The following is a 22880-nucleotide window of genomic DNA, read 5'->3' as shown; positions in this document are numbered from 1 at the left end:
TGGTTTTGATCAGCTAAGACCAAGAATCCCATCTTGCCTGGCACTGCTAGCAACTTCCTACTCAAGCTAAAGTTATGTCATAAGCTACTGCAAATCTCTCTTTAAGGGACAGCTGAAAAATGTTTTCTAGACATTTAGGGAAATTTAATTCTTGGGAGCCTATAGAGTATCATGCCTTAAGGATGTCAGAATAAAATGTTGTAGTGAGTAAAATATGGGAAAGAGGAAAGCAGCAATCATACTCATTATACATACACAGGTTTCTATATTTCCTGACAGGTAAACAAGTTGTGAGTTGACATTTAAGTAAGAAATGAAACAAAAAAACGACAAACAGCTTTTAAGAAAGAGCTGTTGTGCAGTGGAGTCTGATGACCCTGAGTCGCGGTCACTTTCTAAATAAGAGGAGCTTTAAAAAAGAAAAAATGATCGAAGTTTCAAATTGATTCTTCTGTTGTCTGCCATTTTACTGAAAATGCCTTTTCTCTATTAGTTCACAGACTACCAAAGCTATGTGATCCATGGCTGCTTGGAGAACAATCCTACTTTGGAGAGATCTATTGCTTTATTTAATGGTATCTCCAAATGGGTCCAGCTCATGGTTCTCAGCAAACCAACACCCCAGCAAAGAGGAGAAGTAATCACAAAGTTCATCAATGTTGCACAGGTAAGTCTTGCATATGAGTGTTTTTCTTCCAGTATAAAGCAGTAATATAAATAAAGATTGCAGTAAACAAATTAGCTGATGCTTTTTGTGCTGTTTCCTCAGTGAATAGCCTGTTCAACATCACTGAAGGTTATTTGTTCAGGTGTGGCATGTCTGCATTTTTTAACTAGTAGACATAGCTATACAACAGTTTTTCTTTGTTGTATGCTAGCTGGCAACTGTCACTATTGTGTGTTTCTTGTTGAGCTGAGCTAAGTAAAAACTAAAATGCAGAACCGTTCTGTTGCATCCCCTGATTTCTGCTTTGGCCATGATAGGTTGTCTCCTTTAGCATGTTGTGTGACGCTAAATAGCTGATATATTTATTTCCTTAACTTTTAAATATGCATGATCAATCTCTCCTGCAGAAGCTCCTTCACCTGCAGAACTTCAACACACTTATGGCTGTTGTGGGAGGTCTAAGTCACAGCTCTATTTCTCGCCTGAAAGAAACTCATTCTCATTTGTCTTCAGAAGTCACAAAGGTATGGTGGACTCCAGAATAGAGACATATTGAGCCTAATATCACCTCTTTGAGGTCTAGTGGGTTCTGCGCTGCAGGTGTCTCACCAGCACAATACTTGGATCATGGCAGGGCATCCTAAAAGGTACTTTGGTTGCATTCCTCTCAGTGGAGCAGGACAAGCTTTAATTGCCTGTGCCAGAGAGGGAAATAACACTGTCGACACCCTGACATGAGATGTGCTCATTGAAAACAGATTAAGGGAATGTTATGAATGCTTTCACAGAGACTTACTTCTCTGGCTATTTGTAGGACTGGAACGAAATGACAGAGCTGGTCTCTTCCAATGGAAACTACTGCAACTACCGCAAGGCTTTTGCTGACTGTGTCGGCTTCAAAATTCCTATTTTAGGAGTCCATTTGAAAGACTTGATTGCTGTCCATGTCATTTTCCCTGATTGGATAGATGAGAACAAAGTTAACATAGTGAAAATGCAGCAGCTTTCCATCACCTTGAGTGAACTGGTTTCCCTGCAAACTGCTTCTCATCATTTAGAGCCTAATATGGATTTAATTAACCTGCTAACTGTAAGTATTGAACATGTTTCAATTCACTGCTGTTATTCAGATGTTGAGTGTCAGTAGGAATTTTCATATCTATAAAGGTAAGTGCATATCATTATCCCAGTTTTGAAAAAGAAAAGGGAGAGAATTCAAAACAGAAACAAGTTCACATGAGAAGTTAACGAAGTCAAAGAGAGTTACTGTACTATGTGATGGCTGGAAGCACCAATAGTGTTGTTATAAATTAATTATTTTAAGAATGACAGAAAGAGGACTGTATTTATGTTAGAAGAAGCAAAAACTAAGTTCTGACTACTTAGAATTGAGTCTTATGTCTCCTGTGAAAGAGTGGGTGACATGTTGACATGGACACACAAGTGAAATTTCAACTTGAGCACCATTCTGTTCTTTCTCCCCTGTGCTTTCCATGTGACACAGTACCTTTCCTATCCAGTAAATAAAATGGTCTTGAATGTTTCTAAACAGCCACTGCAACTCCTCCTCCTTTCCCCTCCCTTTTCCCCTTGTTAATGAGGACATTTGAGGAGGTTTGAAACTTGCACACACAAGTTAAAAATAAGAATTTGAATGTCGCATTTCAAATCAAAGGCAAGTGAGATCTCAAAAAGGCTGTGTAAAACTTTTTTTTAACTAAAACAAAAAATGCCATTTTGAGAAATATTACACTTTATTCCAAAATGTATTGAAGTGTGGAGCCTAAACCCTCAGGCCAAATCCTGTTCCTATTGAAATGTAGTTATTTTAGCACTGGTCTCAACTGCAGCAGTGTTTGATTCAGCACCACAATTTGGTCAGGTCATGGGCAAACCCTAGTATCTTGGAATTAAAAATAAAACCTGTGAAGCTTGAAGAATAAATCATACTGTTTTTTATAAAATAATTGATCTTGCAAGCAAATAAAAGTCACCTGCTCACCTGAGAGTAGTCTGAAAAATGTCATGTTAGATAAAGGACTTTCTTAATATGTCATCAGTTCATGCTGTTTCTGTTCTTGTTATTTAATTTTGTCTTTCAGATCTCTAATCCATACAAGAAAATTTATTTGCTTTCCTTAAATCACTGTAATTCTTTAAAAAATAAACTTAGAACTAAAAAAGGTCTGTGTGTAAATAGGGCAAATTTGAGAATTTTTCCACTGTTTGTTTTGTTGTATGGCATGAACTTCTTGAGACCATGTTTTTTCTCTTTTAGATGACAGAGAAAAATCTAGATCAAAAGCCAGGGAAATAATTTTATTATCTCTGAACAGCTGTTACCAAAACAGTCAATGTCTCAGTGTTGTCCCCCACTTCCTGGGGAGGTGGGAACCAAATTCCAATTTTTCCTCAGTCATGTCACAGTCTGGAGGTGACTCTCACTACCTAACTCATTATAGGTAAATGCCTTTACTGGAAGTCACACTGGGAGGAGCCTTGGATTTTTTTCCTTCCATACCTTACTTCAAAATACTTTAAAATATGCATATCTAGAAAGTAAGCGGTGGTTATAATTTGTGATGGATTTATGCTGGAATTGATCAGGTACAGAAATTTACTCTATGGAGTCTGACAAATATGAATCTGAGCTACCAATTTGGTGTGGATATACCGATGGTTTCATTGTAATGAGGATCGGGAAAATTTGGAGGAATAGGAAAACCTTTCTCCAGTTACACCTTTTGTGGAACAAGTCCTAATCCTGGTTAGCTGGGCAGGGAAGAGAAACATCATATGTTGACCACTTCAGTGCTCCCTTAATTTAAATTTTAGACTATAAAGACAGACATTTATTGTCTTTTTTTGTTTCTTTACTGATTGAGAGTTGATTTCTTGTGACACTCTTCCCCTTCCTGGTCATTTCTTACAAACTTGGCTGTGAGTTGGGGGGAAGTGGAACCTCAGGCTTTAGGGAACTGAGCAATAAACTAGTAAGTCCAGAAGGGCAGAAATTAGACAATGTGAAGTGAGAGATGGAAGCTGAACTGCTGCTGCCACTTTCATTAGCTGTTCTCTCTTTTTGGTGACAGGCTGCTTTCCAAAAGGAGCAGAAACCTTGAAGATTCATATCCATCATTGCATCAACCTGAGTTCATATAGTATATCTACTTTTCTTTTCTGAAAAAGAAATATTTTTCTTGGGTTTTTTTTTTTGTTTTCACCAAAATGACAGGAATCTTATTTGTATTTTTGTATTTAATTCAGTGTATTTCATTTACCATGAGAAGTAGTTGTGTACATGATGGGTAGTTCATCACTTTAGATGCTCTGATATATTAACTCATAATATAACTCTGCTGGTTTTGTTATATTTGAGCTATTCTGATTGTAATAAATGAAGTTACATGATGCAATGTTGATTCAAGACCTGATCATGGGCTAGAAGTAACTTGTTCTGCTTTTTACCTGTTAGCATGATTCCATGGTTGTACCTTTATGTCATGATGGTGACAGCCATAGATATCTAGGTAGACAGCTGTGGGTGTTCTAAAACCTTTCCAGGGTAATTCTCTCTTCATATTAGTCACTGGAAGTGTGGTTGTGTATCAAGTACATTTGATAGTGTGGGAGTTTTGATTTAAGATGGTGACTTCTGGGAAGGAAAAAACCCACATTTTTACAAAAATTTCCAGAGTTTTGGTACGTATCATAGTATGAATATTCTTGTTTTTCTTCCAGTATGTAGGTTTTGTCCTCATCTGTGCATATGAATACAATATCTTTCTTTTTTTTTTTTTACAGTGGTCTCTCAAACAACATAAGTCCAGTAATAATGGACTTACATAGTAGATTAAATGTTTCTGTCTATCTTTTTGTAAAACAGAAAGTTTTAAATTAGAGGCTGGAGTCAGAGAAAGAGGAGAAGAAAAGGATTGCAACCTAAAGCTGACAACAACTGACAACTAAAAATAGTTGACCTTGCTATGTGTAAACGGTCTTTTAGCAGATTTAGCCTCCCTTGCTACCAAAGTCATCTTGAGTTTTCAGAACCTGAAGAATTAACTATTCTTTTTATACCTAGGTCTTCTCTCTCTAATTTAAACTGTAAAATTTTTTCACATCTTTGCCTTATTTAGAGAAACTCCCTTTCAAATCTGGTAAAGGCATCTAAATGCATAGATTGCTTTTCATTTGCATGTGAATTGGCTGACCCAACTATTTGTTCAATTCTGCTGTTTTTCCATTAAGCAGCTTCTATCTGGGCAAGCTTTTAGTAGGTGTCTTGTCCCGATAAGCAATGTGTAAATCTCTTGCCTGGCCTCCCTCCCTTGCAGTGTTGCATTTTACACCACACTTAGCAAGTGCTAACAGCCTGGCCTATGCTTGCTTGACAAGTAAATCACTGGGTGCTGGTTTGCTAGTCCAACAATTTGCACAAAAAGGTTAAATAGGCCTGTGGGGAAACGCCCTGTTTCTTCTCTTCCTCAGTGATGGAGCCTCATTTGCTCTGGGGGAGCTGATACCTTTCAAGTGGTTTGGAAATGGTGATTGGAGAACCTCTGTTAAGAGCTGTGAAGGGAGAACTTGGCTTAAAAGCTGGAGTGAAAGCCTGATGGTAAACTTCAGGCCACCTGGTCAAGGGGCTTACAGCCATTTTTCAGATGCTACTGTGTGTATAGACCAAAAGGGTGAATGGGAAACAATAGGTCTCTGGCTTCAGTGGTAGCTGCTGAACGATCAACGATTTGGAAAGTTGATCTTCTCTAGTCTTAAACGTCTGCACACAAACTTAGAAGTCTGCTTCCCCCCATCCCCAACCCTCTCCACCCCACCCCATCTTGTTGTTGGCATAAAAAATCAGCTTCTGTCTCAGAATTTTAGCTTTGAACAAGTGGCTGAAAGAAGCCAACATTTTGCATGGAAGTTAACATGCCACAAATAAGGGAAAAGTTTGCTGTATGGACAGCAGTGACATATATGCCAAGTTTACCAGCGTAGGAGACTGCAAAAGCCAAGGGAAAAGCAAGTCCTCCCTTGTCTTGTGTAAATAAGTCTGTGTCACATGGGCAAGCAAAGTAAATGTGTCACAACTTAGCTGCGAGTGAGCCAGAGTATGTTACGTGAAGATGGACTCACTTCTTAATGCCTGCTTGCTCTTTGTCTGTGTGGTTATTCCTCCTTTCTTGCCCTATTGACCACACTCGCTCCATCTCCACCAACTTTGTACTTGATTCTGTACCACTCTCCGGAATTCAAAACATGGAGCTAAGAATTAGTAAAAGAGGACCTAGCCATGAGCTTGGCAGTGCAGCAGAGAGGAATAACAGCTCTAATGATATTTTTGTCATTAGAAAACTTACTTTTCATAAGGATGCTTAAGGGATTTCCTTACCTGTTCTGCAGTATTTCTATATTGTTTTTATTTCACAATGTGAATAAAAGTTCATGAGTAAATGTTTCATCACTTTCTGCGGATTGGACCTCAGTCTCTCAACTAGACCACAATGTATTTATACTAACTGTGGTAGAACTTATTTGGTGCCATCATTTCCCCCCCCCTATTTTTAGGTCTCAACAGCTATTTATCTAACCCGTTCTCAGAGTATATGCAAATGGCTGGAAAGTCCCAGTCATTTGTACAGTCTAGTGAAGAGAATGAGAAATACCTAAATAATCAAACTGAAAGTCACCGTCCCTAACTTGTGTTCAGTAAGTTCCACTTAGAAAAAAAAAATCATGCATTTCTGGTCACTCCCCTACCCTTCTCAATCCCCTCAAAATTGTTTGGGAAAAAATAGGACAGCAATGAAAGTCACATTAGAATGAAAACTGCCACTCGCTGAAAAGGTTGTCCCAGGAAAACTCTTATTACAGTTTATGCATCAGGGCAAAATGGTAAACAAAATATAAAATATGTGCTCATGTAACTGCATAGTCATCGTGCTTGTAATTTTTTTGCTAACGTATGAAAGTTCTGAGCTAGACAACACCTTGTCCACTGTGTGTTTACACATCGTGCCTAATGAAGCTGTAACCACTGCTTATAAGGTTGCATAATTCAGGGAAGAGGAGATACAAGCTTGTCAGTAAATACTGATGCATTTCCACTCCCAAATCCACAGCCTGTTCACCTGCCCTGCTGAGAAAACTGTACTCTTTCATAGGAACAGGACAATGCCTTTTGAACTAGCAATTCTGCTCTCCCAGCCTGACCTGATAGTATCACGTGCTCCGATTGAGTTCTGCTTATTTTATACCATCAAGGACCCTAAGAATACAGTCACTGAATAACTAAGTACATGAACAATAATTGTTACAGCAGCTACCGGTTCTATGTTATCTTTAGGACAGGCCCTTTCATAACCCTGTGGCAGCAGCATGCTGGATGGGAAAAGGAACCTGCAGGATGCACAGACTTTTGCTGTGCCCGTAACCAAATTACAAAGCGCAAAAATCAGCATAGTGTTACAGCCAGACAGAATTATTAATTCAATCTCTAGACATCTCTAAAGCCATGTGTTCACTCTGGGAACCTACCTGGGGAAGGGGTACAGGTTCTGTCTTACTCATTGCATAAAATTCTGTCTAAAAAGACTTGGCCTAGAGTTGGTTCTGCAGTACAGTGTTGCTGGTCCTGCTTTTTACTTACTTGGTACTTCCAGTTCTTTAAAAATAATCTTCTATCACAGTTGTTTTGTCAGCTGCAATTCCATCTGCCTGCTCAGGAACACGCTTTTAACAGAATCTTTGCTTAACTGGGGGTTTGTAAGGTGGATGATAACTTCAAATCACGTCAATTACTCCAAAGCCAATTCATGTAGGCACCTGATCACAGGAAACATGTAATGTTTGTTTCCTCTCATTGCAAAACATTAGCTGCAGTACTTTTCTCCTTCATCACTCCAAAAGAGGAGGAATTTATTGCAGACCTGCACCAGCACAAGACCCCATCTGTCAAAGCAAAACCAGAGAGATTCACCCTACTTAAAGCATAGTTATGCCCCTTCTTTTTTCTCAATAAATCTTCTGGGTAAAGAATGAGAACACAGAAGAAAAATCTTTCATTTATCTAAAATTACAACCTGAAAGGCAATTTGCCTTACTTGTTGAGGGGAGATCAGGAGCAGGCCAGGCTGAGCTACTTGGGATTGGTCCTGCTGGAGCACCTTGCTGCATCAACAGCGGTAGCAAACCCAGCTTGCCTCTCATGGGCCTGTGTCAGTGCCCTCCCTGTGTTCCAGAAAGGACTTTTTGCACGGGCTGATCTCTGCAGAAGAGCTGCAGTGCTATAGCCCTTCTTCAGGAATAACATTTGACTGGAATACGACATGAAATTCTTCCAGCTTAGCCCCTCTACAACTATTTTCCTGAAGTTTTCGCATTCAACAGGTTGTTTCTCTGAGATACCTCATGACAACGGAGCTGCTAGAAGAAAGTAGTTTGCATAAGGGTGGTCTTTGGGGCCAATGTCCCTCTTTGCATAAGGTCAGCATGCAGCCCCCCTCAAAGTGTGAGGATGAGAGTTGTAACAGGCCTCGAGCACAGTACAGACATGAGTAGCAATATGTGTGTTATGTTAGCTCCGAAAAAATCTGCTTTCCCAGCAGCTGCATGCAGCTTTGGTATGTATACTGAGCTCTGAGTAGGAAAACTTTTTGTTTAGCTTCAGTGGAAGGTATATCTCTATTTACAAGCCTGTCATATTCGACCCAGTCTAATAAATAATACTGGTTTTCCCTCTTTCTTGCACATAGCTGTCTCTGGACCTCTATCACACTGAGGATGATATCTACAAGCTCTCACTGGTGCTGGAACCAAGGAACTCCAAATCTGTAGGTCATCTTTTACTACATTTTGACATACTGCTTATTTTGTCTGCATACAGTTGATTATTTTTTTAATGATGGTTAATGTGTTATTCTTATTCATATTCACCTAAAGTGGGGGGTTTTTTAGTGTATTCTATACAAGTGTTTTCTATATAAGCTTTATGTTTGTATAGAAAATACAGTTATTATTTATAGGTTTTAGTGCACATTGGGAGAAGTAGTGGAACATACCAGACTTCATTATTAATTACTTTTCAACAAAACTTCTGCAAGTCCTTGAAAACAGAGTTCTGCTTTAGTTATAGATATCTTTTGTAACATCAATTACTTATTGTGTGACTCTTAGTTCATTTACTGGATGACTATGCACTTGTATAAAATGACACCAAATTAAAAGATTTGTTTAAGATAAGGTAAATAATTAGCTGTAATATTTTAAAACTGTTTGTTTAGGTATAATCACGTGTAACTTGGACTCTCAAGTAGTGTTCAAACACATAAGAATAGATATTACTCTTTTTTTTTTTTATGTGCAACTAAAAATAATACTGTATTGGTGCCATTTTCTTTATTCTTCACAAGTCTGAGAACAGAGATAAATCTCATAATTACTACTTTACTGCTAGTAAAGCTAAGTGTTACAGCCGTATGCTGCAGAAGGACTAATGTGCCACTACTGTAAATGAAGAAAATTATCATGTTGCTGCTTTGATCTCCACCCTGAGCTTTAAGCAGGACAAAAGCAATATAAACAGCACTGTGAGCTTTAACAGCACCAAGCAATTGTGGTACACTTCTGCGTAGGGATCAATGAAAAACCAGTGACATTGAGCTGTTGCAGCACCCTGATGGGTAAAAAGCTGCAGCTGAATCGACAGAAGCGGGACTATTTGAAGCATACTTCTCTTTGATGGAGTGCCAAAGCACACAAGCTATATTAGAGGGGAAAGAATCTGTAGAGCTTTTGTATGTGGAAAAATTTGTCAAAGGCAACGTGGCAGCACAGATATATCAGTCCAACTGCTCCTTGATTTATTGTTATATGGTACCACTCCCACGCAGGTGCACAACAGAGGAAGTGCCTCATGCTGCTGCAGTCGTTTTCAAGGCAAAAGTGAAGCTGATCCCTTAGCATACAAGTCTGCTGTCAACAGGGACTTGAGTAAGACCTTCTTTCTGCTAAAACCATGAGGAGAATTTCAGTCAGTATAGCAGCCTAAAATAACACTGAAGAATGACCGCCAGCTGTAGCATAGCATCTCCCTGTTACAGCGTCCTGCTTTTCCCTGCACATTAGTGATCTTCTTGCTGGGACTTCCTACTAGTACCTCTGTGGTCTACAAGACAACTCTGCCCGGTGCAATTACACCACTGAAGACACACTTAGATAATTTTTTTGCTTTTCAATAGAATTTATGTCAATACCAAAATACACAGATGAAAATACTTTCTCAATCTACAATCCCATTAGCCCTGTGCTGGTGAAATAGATGGGAGATACAGTGAATCACAAACAGCATGAGCAGATTCAGTGTTTCTGAACATTCAATAAAATCAGCTTAATAGTATCTGGACAGCTGGTTAGCACCTTTCCTCATAGCATGCATTTCAAATACATAAATAAAATCATGGTTGTTCATATAAGTCTATGAGTGAAATAGAAGGAACCAACATTTCTCTTTGGGTAGTGGGCGGTAACATGCAGTTTTCATTGCAAATTGTAAAAAAAACCATAAAAATTGAATGAGGCTTCAATTGAAATATCCCAGAAGAAAGAGCAAGGCTCCAGTGGGTTCAGTCTCTTTCTGCCACTGTGCACTGAGACCAGCAGGTGATAAAAGCTCTCTGTGAGGACTTGGTAGTCTAGCACCATGCCGACACTTTTGATACAGATGCTCTGAGTGTCATCTCTAATAGACTGCTGCATTTCTCCATATTTTTAAAGCGAAAGCACCTACCAGCATGTTGGTCCATCACTGTGTGGTGACATTAATTTTCATGGCTGAGCTTCGCGAACGAAGATTTGGGAAGGCTTTATCCACATTTGTTACAGGCACGTTGGTGACTTATGAGGCCAATACGTGACAGACATATCCGGTTGCAAAAGGCACAACAGAAAGACGCCTTAGATGGTGTATTCTGCAAGACACGGTTCTTCCTGCGTTGCCTTTTCTGCCAATGCTGTATTCTGCCAATACAGGTTCACTGTATTTCTTGTTGCAATTAAATTCTTTTGATATAGGTATTTTTTATTCCCAAACTTACTTGTGCACATTTGTATGGGTCAAAATCCATTGAGGCACTGATGAAAGTTGTTCTAACAATTCAAAAAGGAAAAGCCAAATTAATAAAGCAAACCACTAACAAATCCTTCTTTTCTTTTCCAACCAAATACAGCTGTGACCATTTTCCATCTTGATGTCAAAGCCTACAATACCATTGTTATACACAATGATAACTGTAATATCTTTACATGTCTTGTCTCCCTCTCAACTCACACCAATTTAAAGGGCGATAGATGAGACCCAGGTTCTTTGCTCATCAGCTAACACCGGGGCCTTCTGAGACTGTGGACTCTCTCCCTTCTAATCCAAACCATGCTGAATTTTTTCTGCTTGACACTGCTTCACTTGCTAGATGTCCAGTGGCAGATGCACAAAAAGGCCAGTACGCCTTACAGCTTTTTTCATGCTAAATGATTATTTTTGAATCCTTACCTGAAACTGTGTTCAGGTTTGTCATACATTTTCCTCTTGAAGAAGCTGAGCTGCATGCCAGAGCTACTCCCAAAGCACGGTAGTGGTGTGGAGGGAGCTGAGCTGTGAGTTCTGTGCATCAAGTGAGCTGTCAGCTACTGTTTTGTCAAGACCAAGCTGTTTCGAAAATAAAATAGTCTGGCTGGTGTTATCTGCAGAGCAAGTCAAAGGTTAACCCCTTTCTACTCAGGCTGTCTAAATGAATTAAGCTGTGCATCCTGGCACATCTCAGCTACAAACCAGTGGGATTGCTGAGTACAGTGCTGCCCCTGTTTCTGCATCCTGCTCTCTTCTTGGTGCGTCACAGAGCAGGAGCATTAACTTATTCAGTCTGTGGCAGTCCCTCATATGATTCTCGGGCACAGTCCCTCTGGCAGGGAGTTGAGAGCAGGCTGCATTGGGCTCCTTCCTCAGGGCTTTACTGGGAAGGAGAAAAAGCAGGTTTCTGGGCTTGTCCATTTCTGATGCTATGTCCAGAGACCCTCCTTCCTTCCCTCTTACTCTGAGTCTTGTTGCTGTTGAACTGCCTGGAGATGCCTGTGAGGAAAGTCTGGGTTTGCTTCTTAGCTCACTGGGTGCTGCTGCAGCTTGTGGTGTAGCTGCGAGGCACCACAGCAAGCCCAGCTGAAGCTGTTAGTGGAGGCAAGTAACCCTCTAAAACATTGACCGATGTTTTGCTATGCACATTTTTACAGCACAAACTCCTGCAGTTTGTGGTTGTAGCTCTGATGTTTAGATCTTCTTTTAATGGGAAATTGAACTTCTTAATTCATATTTGAAAATCCTTGCGTTCTGATCCATCTCTCAGCAGCCTACCTCCCCGACGACCCCTAACAAGCCAGTAGTGCCACTGGAGTGGGCATCTGGAGTGGTACCAAAACCTGACCCTACAGTCATTAATAAACACATACGAAAACTGGTGGATGTAAGTATTTGGCGTAATATACTGGTCAAAGAGAACAATGGCTTTGATGTTTTCATCATTATAATTAATTTCAAGGTTATCAAGAAGTTGTTATGGTTGGGGTGAATTTCAGACATGTGACAACAAATTTGAGCCGTTACTGATACATTCAGAAATATTTATTTTATTCCTGTAATCATCAATGGGATTAGTAAACAGGTTTCTGGATGCAAAGGAGCAGACTTTCAGAAGCAGTCAAAATGTTGCTGCTGTTCAGTAGGTTTGTATAGCAAATATAAATGTGAAGGACAAAGCTGAGCTTTTTCCAGCTTTAGCCATCCACTTCATGTCTCATAACAGACTACTGGAAACAAAACTATTCAGAAACAAGGTCTCACACATTAATAGGTACAGAGAAATTTTCCAGAAACCCTAGTTCTGATTTTTGACATGCTGTTATTTGACTGTCTGGAGCCCAAATGATGATGATGCATATTACATATGATAAAGATAGCATTGTCTTGGAGTTACTTTAAAAATGTGGACGTGAGTTCTTGCAGAATTCTATCTGGGATCTTCCAGATTCAGTTTGGAAGGTGATGTGTTGTGTTAGCTAATGCAAACAAAACCAAACACTACCAGAATCCTTTGGAGAGAATGAGTGCTGCTGTGTTGGTGTGTAAGGGACTTTTAGTGATGTGAGCAGCACGTAGACGTATCAGGAATGTGTTGTAGATAATGAAACAAGATTTCCTTCTGCTTTTTATGAATTAATAACTAAGTCTGAGAGGAAGTATTAAATTCTGACCTTGTCTGTGTTACAGATCATTAATTGGGGTTATGTTGTTAACATAACTTAAACAAAGTCTTAGTTCTCTCACTCAGATTTCAAATATGTCTTGTAGTTTGCTTTCTGTACATGATCTTTTTTTTAAAAAGTTTAATTTTTCTTTTAATGTGGGATGCCAGAAATGCACATGCTGTTCCTGTATTGCTTTTTTCAGTGCCATATGTGTTGATAAAAATCAGTCCACATTCAAACCTCTCTTTGATAGCTTGTTTAAATAAGAAGTCTATCACAACCCCTTAACCTTTCCAGAATGGCTGAGTGGGGGGTTGTGCTTGTTCCTATGGTTGGGGAAAATGTGGTACCCCATTTCACAATTTTGGCCTGGTTCAGGATATATGATCTTGAGTTTGACAGGCTTAAAACATGGTCTGGGGCTTTTATGGGTACTGCTTACTAAAGGGCTCACACCACTCTGTACAGCTGTTTTCGTTTTGCCAATTTTTGCTGTTTACTAGCTGCTTTGAGTTGTGCTTTAAGACATTGTTTTTATTACAAAAAGTGTTGAATGCTACTCGGGTAGCTTTGGCTCCTTCTTAGTGATGCATTTTTGAGGTCTACCAGTCATCGGTTACAGGTCTTTTGATAGATACTTAGAAATTGGTTTAATTGGGTTCTTGTTAAAATAAGGATAATGCAAACACCTTTCAGAGGTCTCAGTAAATTAATTTAGTGTTTTTGACAACCAAATTTTAATCTAATGAGAGAGTTTGTACTTCACTTTCAAATAGTCATGTTGACTTTGACACTCATGTTTTTCTCATTAGCATCACACCACTGTAGCTTTAACACCCCTTGCACATCTCTGCAAACAGTAAGACAGAATGTAGTAATTCTTCAGCAGCTAAAGAAGGTTTCCATCACTTTATGTGACCTTTTAAATTTGATCCTGGGTCTGTTTTTACTTAGTGATGAACTGGAGTGGGTTGATGGAAGGGAATGGTTGTTAGATCCAAAGTGCTTGTTATCTGGAGGTCAAAGGATTAGTAAACAAATCAGATTGAAAGAGTACTGTGACACAGTAGAGATGACCAACTAGTAGTGAAGTCAAAACGATCTGCAATACTCATGGGAAAGCTGTTGTTGTGTTGGTGTTGTTTTCTTTCTTTCTTTTTTTTTTTTTTTTTTTTTGTGATTAAAAAGTATACTTTAGTGACATTTCCAATAAAGAAGAAAAATAAAGCAAGAACAATTATGTGTGAAGAGCTGTGGAGGACCATCACTAGATAAATACTGAGGTCAAGTTTTCTTTAAAAATTAGCCACTTTTTCCCCAAGAGTCCAATAAATATGGGTGCATCAGAGCCATGAAATTACATGGTTGAAGAAGCTGTTATAGATTCAGGATAGGCTAGATATTAGTACAACAACCTTTTTTTTTCTTTTCCCAGTCCGTCTTTAGGAACTATGATCACGACCACGATGGTTATATTTCTCAGGAGGACTTTGAAAGTATAGCTGCCAACTTCCCCTTTTTGGACTCTTTCTGTGTTCTGGACAAAGACCAGTAAGTTTGGAGATCTATTTATGGTGGTTTGGTTTTTTTTCCTCAATTTAAAAACTCATGGAAATCAAATATTTAAGAAACAGTGTCTCCCAAGTTTCTTGTGTCTGACAAGATCACTAAAGGCTGAATTCTCTTATCATTTAAATTCTTATCCTGTAGTCAGTTCTTTCAGTCCATCCTGGTTGGAGTCCCACTGTACCTGATACTTTAAAAATAATGTATGTAGTAGCTTAATGAAGAATTCCTGCTGGGACTGGGTCAAAACCCTAGAGTACTGCTAAATTACAGTGAAAATTCTGTATCCAGACCAGGTATCAGACTGATGAAACAAATAACTTGTGTACAGGAACATGAGTGTATGTAGCAGAGAGGGGGTAATAAATATTCTAGGAGTTACATATAATATATATTTCCTAGGCAATTGGGCTTGATAATTCTTGTTGTCCAGAATGTCTGGCTGTGAAGGCTCCTGGTCAGAGGCATAACCTCTTGGTCTGTGTGAGCAGTAAGTCAAAATCCTTCATTTAATAGCCTGGCCTGTGCTCTGATACCATGAACAGGTGAGAAAACAAGGTCTGAGCTGTAAGTTCAGTGTTTGTTGTTAAAAAAAGATAAGAACCACAAAGGCTCTAATGATGTTTTCCTGCCAGGACTGTTGCAGCTCTTTCAAAGAATGTACTTTGTGTGGTGCATGCTTTCTGCAATGAGAAAGTTCTGAAATGTCCAGTGCACTGAGCAGTGACAGATCTACTCTACTTTTTATTTCCCTAACAGAGATGGTCTTATAAGCAAAGAAGAAATGATGGCTTACTTTCTGAGAGCTAAATCACAGTTCCAGTGTAAAATGGGACCAGGGTTTATTCATAACTTTCAGGAAATGACCTATCTTAAACCAACTTTCTGTGAGCACTGTGCAGGATTTGTAAGTATTTTTTTAATAATAGTATATATTAAAAACAATTTTTATCCTTTAATGTAGATGGGGTGAAACTGGCTCCACATATTGCTAAAGTCCCTTGGCCAAATAATATCTCATGTCATTTAGAAGCACAAAACACATACTCATGTTTTAGCTGTGCTATCCAGTTTTGATTTAGTTGTTTCTGAATACTGGCATTTGCAAGAATTTCTGTTGCAGGGGTGGGGGAAATAAAATTACATTAGTTAAAGGATATTAGAGACTATATGAATGGCTTTACTTGGTTTATCTTAAGTTCTTTAATTTGGCTTGATTTCCTTTGTAAACAAGCTCAAGGGAAAATGGATGTCTGGAACAGAGGATGTAGATGAGGCAAAAGCCACTCTTTCTCAGGAAATTGCACATGGCAACATAGCTATGTTCATAATTCTCCAAATGGCTGTAACAGCCCTAATTTTTTCTCTATTGAATTAACAGATCTAATTGGTAAAGAAATCAAAAAGTGCTTCCAACAGTTGTATACAATAAGAATTTTTTAAATTTATTTTTTTGGGGTCTTTATAATTTGCTTTTCCTCTCAGCCATAACTTACCAGATGCCACTTATTAGACTGTTCTTTACATAGCTGGGAAATTATTGGTTTTGTGGACATTTGTGTTGCTTGTAAACCTCCTCTGAGTTTTCCGCTTCAAACCAAGTATAGTAAAGAAAAAGGAACCTCTATGATAAAAAAGTTACTTTAATGGACACATTCACCTGAAATCAAATGTCCACATTTTTCTCAGCTAAAGCAATAAGGGCAGAGGGCCCTGTCCTCTGCTTACATGTAGCTCGCATAACAGGGTGTGAACTCAGACCATGTCCCTGCTTTCCAGAACGGATCTGTCTCTGCTATCAGTTGCAAAATCTCCAGCTTTATTCCATGAACTTTTCCACTAGGCAATATTTCTTCATGTTTGAAAGTAACAGCAATAGCATTGATAAGTGCAGAAATGTGCATCCTTTCAGACCGGTTCTGGTGTTCCTGCTCTTGTCCATGCTCCAATCTTCCACTCGCTTCTTTTGCAACATGTTAGTCTTGTCCAGATTCTCGTGGTCTCTGTCGCAAATGGTGCCACTGATCAAGGCCATGGGCAAGAGGGAATTCCACATATTTCTGCTATAGCTGCCAAAGCTTTGGAGGTGACATGGCCAGTGCTGATTCAGGAGTGTGGTGGTGGGCTCTGGAGCTGACAGCTCCAGCAGACCAAAGGGGCAGGACCAGTCACTGGCCAGAGCCTATAGTGTCAGGCTGCCTGCAGCCTTGGGAACACGTCATTGTGTTCATGTTTGGAAGGCTTCCATAACAAAGCAAGGTCTGAGGACTGCCCTGTAACATCCTTTCCACCAGATATTTTTCTCCTGCATCAGTTTGCTAATTGGCCATTGTTGGATTTTTCACGTCTCCCTGATTACACCCAGTGCAAGAATACCAATGAGTAAGGGGTTGTACAGGAAATGGAAATAAGGTCATTTTTCCTGTCAACTCACTGAAGTCATTGGCATTGTTCTGTGGATGAGTTGGACTGACAGGACAGGAACCGACTAAAAATCTGCTGCGTATTTGTTGTGCATTTCAGTGCTGCTCATCTGCAGGTGGAAACCTAATTTCAAGCTGATGCACTGATTCACAGTCAAAATAATCTGCGCTGACTGTGCTGTAGGATGAATTGACATGACAGCACAATGCACACAATTATTAAAATGATATGAACTTTAAAGGTCAAGTTAAACCTAATGCCATTAAGCAGCACAAAACTGATATGCCCATGGCCAGTCTCAGTTCCGTCCCACAGCTTGAGTTGCACCACATGGCAGGGTAGGTGACCAGCCATCCCCCTAAGCTTTATGATCTGAATTTGCACATATCCTCTTACCTTGGAGCTGGCTCAAGTCAGCTTTGCAGCGGAGCTGCATTAGACAGATTCAAAACTTTAGGTCACAATTCATGACATGACACTTCAGCTAAGCTTTCATTGTGGTGTGTAACCACAAGAGTGATGCCAAATTTGAGTAGGAGGAAGGTACAGAGCTAAGAAGGTGAGGAAAAATCTCTTTGGTGGGAACAGATTAGAGCTTAAATTAATAAATAACAATCTACATCTTTTACAGTGATCCTGTAAAAGGGACCTGGGAAAATAGGTCATTGCTGCTCTTTCAAGAAGGACTGGGGTACTCCACTCTCACTGCCTGACCACAGCAACTGCATTCACTGTGTATTAGCAGGAGAAGAACAAGCAGCAGTCTTTCTGTGGACCCTTTCCACTGTTGTCCTTTCTGTTCTTTTGTTCACCATCCTTCCACTTTGTCTAATCTATTTTTGCTTTCCTCAGGACCTCATTTTTCCTTGCAAATTCTTTCGGGCAGTGTATGGGATGTTTTTTCCCCCAGAATCTCTCCGTTCTGTTTATTTTACTCTTTCCTTTGTATTCTGAATGTTCTCCAGCTCTTCTTCTTGAACCTTTCTTTAATGACTATATTCAGGCCCTGCTCTCTGTGCATGGATTCTTATAAATCTGTTGAGGAACCACATGCAGTTTCAGCTGCCAGGATGTGCTCACCCTCCTTACTAATGTTTTGAATGAGTTCAGGAAAAATAAACACTACGGTCCCCAGTTTTTTTTCCTTTAATGCTAGAGTCAGAAAAATTGCCCTTTCCTCTCTCTGCCTCTCAGAGTGAAAATGCTTGTTTTTATAATGCCATGGCTATAGATACAGCATTTCTGAGTGTATAGAAAACAATTTGCTAGGGAATTTTCATACTTCCAAGCAATCCTGCTCATGTTGCAGTGAAAGCTTCCCAAAAGTGGGACCACACACACTGGCCCTCAGAAGTTCAGCATTTGGTTGTTATGTGTGTCAATACAGCTTCTGAGGGGAGGCAAAGATGGAATTTAGCGGCTTTTCTGCCTGTTTCATTCTTCAACTAATGTGAGGTTTTTTTTAATGGGAAAAGTCAGGTGGGGAAATTAGATTGTTATGGCTAGGTGTGCTGGGAACCAGTATGGGAGCTAAGAACCTAATTTTTATCCCCAGTGGCATTTTTGTCTGCTGTGTTTGAATGTCATAGATCATTTATGTATCTAGAGAATGGATGTACTCTGCCAATTCTCCTGCATATAACATTAAGTGAGCCTAGAAACAGAATGTGCTCTACTGGTTTCACTAAGCTTGATATGATGGTAATTTTTCATCCATTCCAGGAAGCAAATGTCGTCTGTGTCTCTCCTCCCCTGGTAGTCCCATTACTACTAGTAAGTAGCAGAAGTAAGGGAGAAGCCACACAAGTCTTATCACAATTAGAGGGGGAGGTCTGCCTAACAGGAAGGGTGTTAAGAGCAGTTGTATCCTGTTTGTGCTTTTGTAGCCATTGGTACTTCCTCATTGTGACCTTGTTTTCCTTCCAGCTTTCTTTTCTGATTCCTTGACGTTCTTTTGTCTTCCTTTGCAGCTCTGGGGTATAATCAAACAAGGCTACAAATGCAAAGGTAAATAAATATTACATGGATTTTTTTTCAAGCTATAGGTGGTGGGTTTTAGCACAAGTCATTCAACCATACCATTACATAAAATGACATATGGTCAACCAAATCTTGTATCTACACTTGGTATTGTCCATGAACAGTCACTGCTGGTACACTATGAAGTGTATGTTCTTACTGCATTAGAGAAAATAGCACTGAGTAGGAACACACAGGTTCTGTGAGCTAAAGAGCCAAAGCAGCCACTGACTCTATGAGGTGTCACTTTCTACCAATAAAGACTCTGCATCTTGGAAAACTTAGAAAACACTTGGAAAAAGAGTGTTCTCTTCTAACACCGAGACATCCTGAAATATATCCCCTGAGATACAGGTCAGGGAAAAGCCTGCTAGCAACAGTGTTTCTCATGTACATTCACATGCTTGTAATGAAGTCTAACTGGCCTCACCCTAGTGACTGAGCTAGAAACAGAGAAATATTTAATTCCTAGACTGCCCAGCAGATCTCAACACAGAATTTTCTCCAGACATGCAACTTAAAAAAAATTCCTAGAGCTCTTACGTCCCTCTCCATTACCTTCACGTTGTATTTCTTATGCAATACTCACACCATATTGAGAAGGTCAGATCAAAAAGGACACTTTAGTGGTCCTCATTGGCCTTAAAATCCTGGAACTATTTATTTCTCATACAGCCCAGCTCTGGCTGAAGGGCGCTGTTGTAGCTGCATCTCAATTACATTGAGGGGGACATTCACATTGGGGCTTCATAGTTATATTTGTACGTACTCTTTTCCCTTAGTCCTACTTCAAGAAGGATTAAGAATTTGCAGTATTGGTTTTTAAGATACACTGTGTTCCTGTCTCTCTTTCCATCCACGAAACTCTCTTTCAGAGACAGGGGTAGGAGAAATGTCAGTGGCTAAATCAACATAAGTAATTCAGCTATTCCTGATCACTGTCATCTGCATAGCTTCAAAAGGGCTGGTTGCACTATGTAGTTTTACTAGTAGGATGAGGGAAGGAAGATAAGGTTTTTTCACAGCAACCTGTAAACTCAGCTTGAGATCTGAAAGCTGAGCTCGTCCTGCATCACTGCCTGTAACAACAGCCCAGTGGAGAGTGAGCAAAAGTGGTTCTGTACAGTCAAAATTATAGGCAATGGAGCATGAAAGTAAGAGAGCTGAGCTGCTCACTCAGATCTTAAAGTAGTCAAGTATAAGGGGTGCCTGTCCTTTGTTGCAGCAGCTGCCAGCTGTTCCATATGCAGCACTGGAGTGTGGCAGCCATTAGGGACACTTTTGGCCTTTGAGCACAGAACTGTTGTCTTCTGTTTGAACCTGTGACACTGTGCTCTGACACAGCAGGGAGAGGGAGTTCATCTGTTCAGGTCTGCTGCTTACCCCAGCACTGTGGGTAATGAGATAAAGCTTGACTGTGTGGTCTGCAAATGACAAAAGAGGTCCTCCACATCAAGAAAGATTTTTGTTGTATCTAGGCGGGAGGGCAAAGGGAGTGTTACCTTTAGGACAGAGAAAATCACAGTTGGACAGACACTGCTGTATTAGTCATATGAACAAGGTGATGGCTGAAACCAGAACTCTCACCCATCATGCTAGAGCTGCTACCCTGAGCAAAATGGGTCTTATAGAAGAGCACAGTACTTTGGCAATGGCTCACTGAGAACAAAACTGGCCTATGGAGGAGCAACAGAGAAACAAGGAAGATGGAAATTTTCAAACAACAGAAAGGGACAAAAAGGAGAGAGAGCCTGTGTTTTGGGCACATCCTCCACCCTTTGGCCATTTCTTGCAGATGAGATCCATACTGCCATCACGTTTCAGATAATTGTACCTAGTGATGAGTGTATCTCTAGTGATGCAAATCCCAGTAGAAGCTAGGTGTGCAGGCACTCAGCCATTTTAATCCGGGTGGATGATATGTATCCAGAGAGCTTATTCTGTGCTAATGTTGCTTACTGATCTACTTAGACTAGTTTTAACCTACAGTGGTCTACACTGACCTCCAGGTGTCCTTCCAGAGGCTCGGGGTATGGACACTCGAGTGTCTTCTGATCAAGCATGTTTATTATAATGGGCCTGCTGGATCAAATAAAAAACAACCAAATAAACCCACCCTTTTTTGGAGATTCATGTAGCAGAGCAGAAGTTTTATGCATGGCATACACATGATCATACCAGTGACTCCACATTTCTTTCCTGAGACTAATTTCTGATTAAAATATCATCCCCCCTCCTCCTTTCTGCTGCCATTTTTCTATTAATGGCTGTCATGAAAATGATCCATTTTTTTTGTAATGCCCTTCACACCAAAGGATCCATTTCTGTAGCTCCCTTCACACCTTCTGGCAAAGTACTTGTTCCTTCAAAGTATCTTCTGGTATCTGTCTGCTAATAGCCCTAGGGGATTACCAGATAGTTATGGCTTTCCATTTGGTGACTTGACAATTCCTTTGTTTACAGATTGTGGCGCCAACTGTCATAAGCAATGCAGAGACCTGCTTGTGCTGGCATGCAGGAAATTTTCCAGAGGAACCTCAGTAGGCAGTAACCACGGCTCTCTGCCTAGCAGTCCATCTCTGCCTCCAGGTGAGGCCAATTTTGCTAGTATTTTAAACCATTTGTGGAATCCCCTCTAACGGTCAGTGTCCTTGCTGCCATTTTTAATTTTTCCTTTGTATCAACACCCAGAGTAGCACATGTACTTTCCACTGCACTATGGCTTGTGTGTAGTGCTTAGATTACAGCATCCCTATCCTCCATAATGGCACCCCTGTCCCAGCTGAAAAGAAATTAAATTGCACTTCTCATTATTTGTCACTTAGGATCAAGGAGACATAGGGTACAATTCTAGTGTTGCCTTACCCCTGAGCATACAGATGGTAAGAGAAAAAAAAAAAAAAATGTTCACACAAGGCCAGAAACAGTTTCCAAGCAGCATATGTATATTGCTAATTACACTACTGCTTACTATAGTTACCTCCCTGCCCCATGCTTGAGCTACCCTTTTGTAAAGATCTTGAAGCAGAATATTTCAAATAAAGGATTCCACCCTCTCTTTCAGTCCAAGATGAAGTATTTGAATTTCCCAGTGTTGCTGCAGAACACCAGGACCTTGATGGCAGAGCTATAACTCTAGTCACTGGCTCTTCACGAAAAATCTCAGTGCGGCTGCAGAGGGTGACCACCAGCCAAGCAACACAGACAGAACCACTCTGGCATGAGCCAGGCTGGAACGACTCAGGTTCCCATACTTTCCCCAAAATGAAGTCCAAATTCCATGGAAAAGCTGAGAAGAACAAAGGCTTTGCGAAGTGGGAGAACGAAAAGCCCAGCACACAGGCTGATGTAGAGCTAGAAGCCGAGGCCCCACAACATGTACAGGATCACAATGGAATAGAAACCCTGCCAGAAAGACAAGAATCTGAGGTGAGTTCCAGAAGAAGCCAAGACAGTTTAAAATCTGCTACAGTCTGAAGTCTCATAAGGTTATTTTATAGATTTCAGGATGCTTTTTCGTTCAAATTTGTCATTGCTTCTTGCATAAGTTGCTGTCAGAAGAATGCTGAATCATCCACAGTTACCTGTTTTCTTCACTGCAGTGCACATTTACTGTAACACTGTAAGTGGGAGCTTGGTTTTTGGTGTCAGCATGTGCTTTTTAGGAGTTGAGTACTTTTCATTTTGAAAATCATTAAAATAGCCTGGTGGATATGTTGCCAAATTCTGTACTGTTGTACCGTTGCAATGCACAGTTCTGGGGTTCATGTTAGATTCACAACAATTACCATTCTGATAAATATAGGGGTCTAGGATAGGGCAGCATATTAATCTGATTTCTGTTGTTGTCACCCATAAAGTTTATAATTCCATAGCCTCAGGTTTTTATTGACCTCTTCTGCCAGCATGC

General features: G+C 40.0%; 1 protein-coding gene across 3 annotated transcripts in view; it reads left to right on the top strand.

Annotated features, from left to right (window-relative positions):
- The window catches only part of RASGRP3 (RAS guanyl releasing protein 3), a 59482-nt gene that overhangs the window by 35842 nt on the left and 760 nt on the right, over positions 1-22880 (top strand). For 2 of the 3 annotated variants that reach the window (XM_032684211.1, XM_032684210.1), the window contains exons 7-16: positions 494-667; positions 1075-1191; positions 1482-1757; positions 8425-8502; positions 12064-12180; positions 14397-14512; positions 15287-15434; positions 18922-18958; positions 21434-21559; positions 22035-22399. In XM_032684211.1, the coding sequence (XP_032540102.1) occupies positions 494-667; positions 1075-1191; positions 1482-1757; positions 8425-8502; positions 12064-12180; positions 14397-14512; positions 15287-15434; positions 18922-18958; positions 21434-21559; positions 22035-22399 (1554 nt within the window). The remainder of the gene's footprint in view (positions 1-493; positions 668-1074; positions 1192-1481; positions 1758-8424; positions 8503-12063; positions 12181-14396; positions 14513-15286; positions 15435-18921; positions 18959-21433; positions 21560-22034; positions 22400-22880) is intronic. The other variant, XM_032684212.1, reaches the window with a different exon arrangement.

This window comes from Chiroxiphia lanceolata, chromosome 3, assembly GCF_009829145.1.
Source record: "Chiroxiphia lanceolata isolate bChiLan1 chromosome 3, bChiLan1.pri, whole genome shotgun sequence".
NCBI lineage: Eukaryota > Metazoa > Chordata > Aves > Passeriformes > Pipridae > Chiroxiphia > Chiroxiphia lanceolata.
Note: the sequence above shows the minus strand (reverse complement) of the source record. Positions and strands in the feature narration are given on the sequence as shown.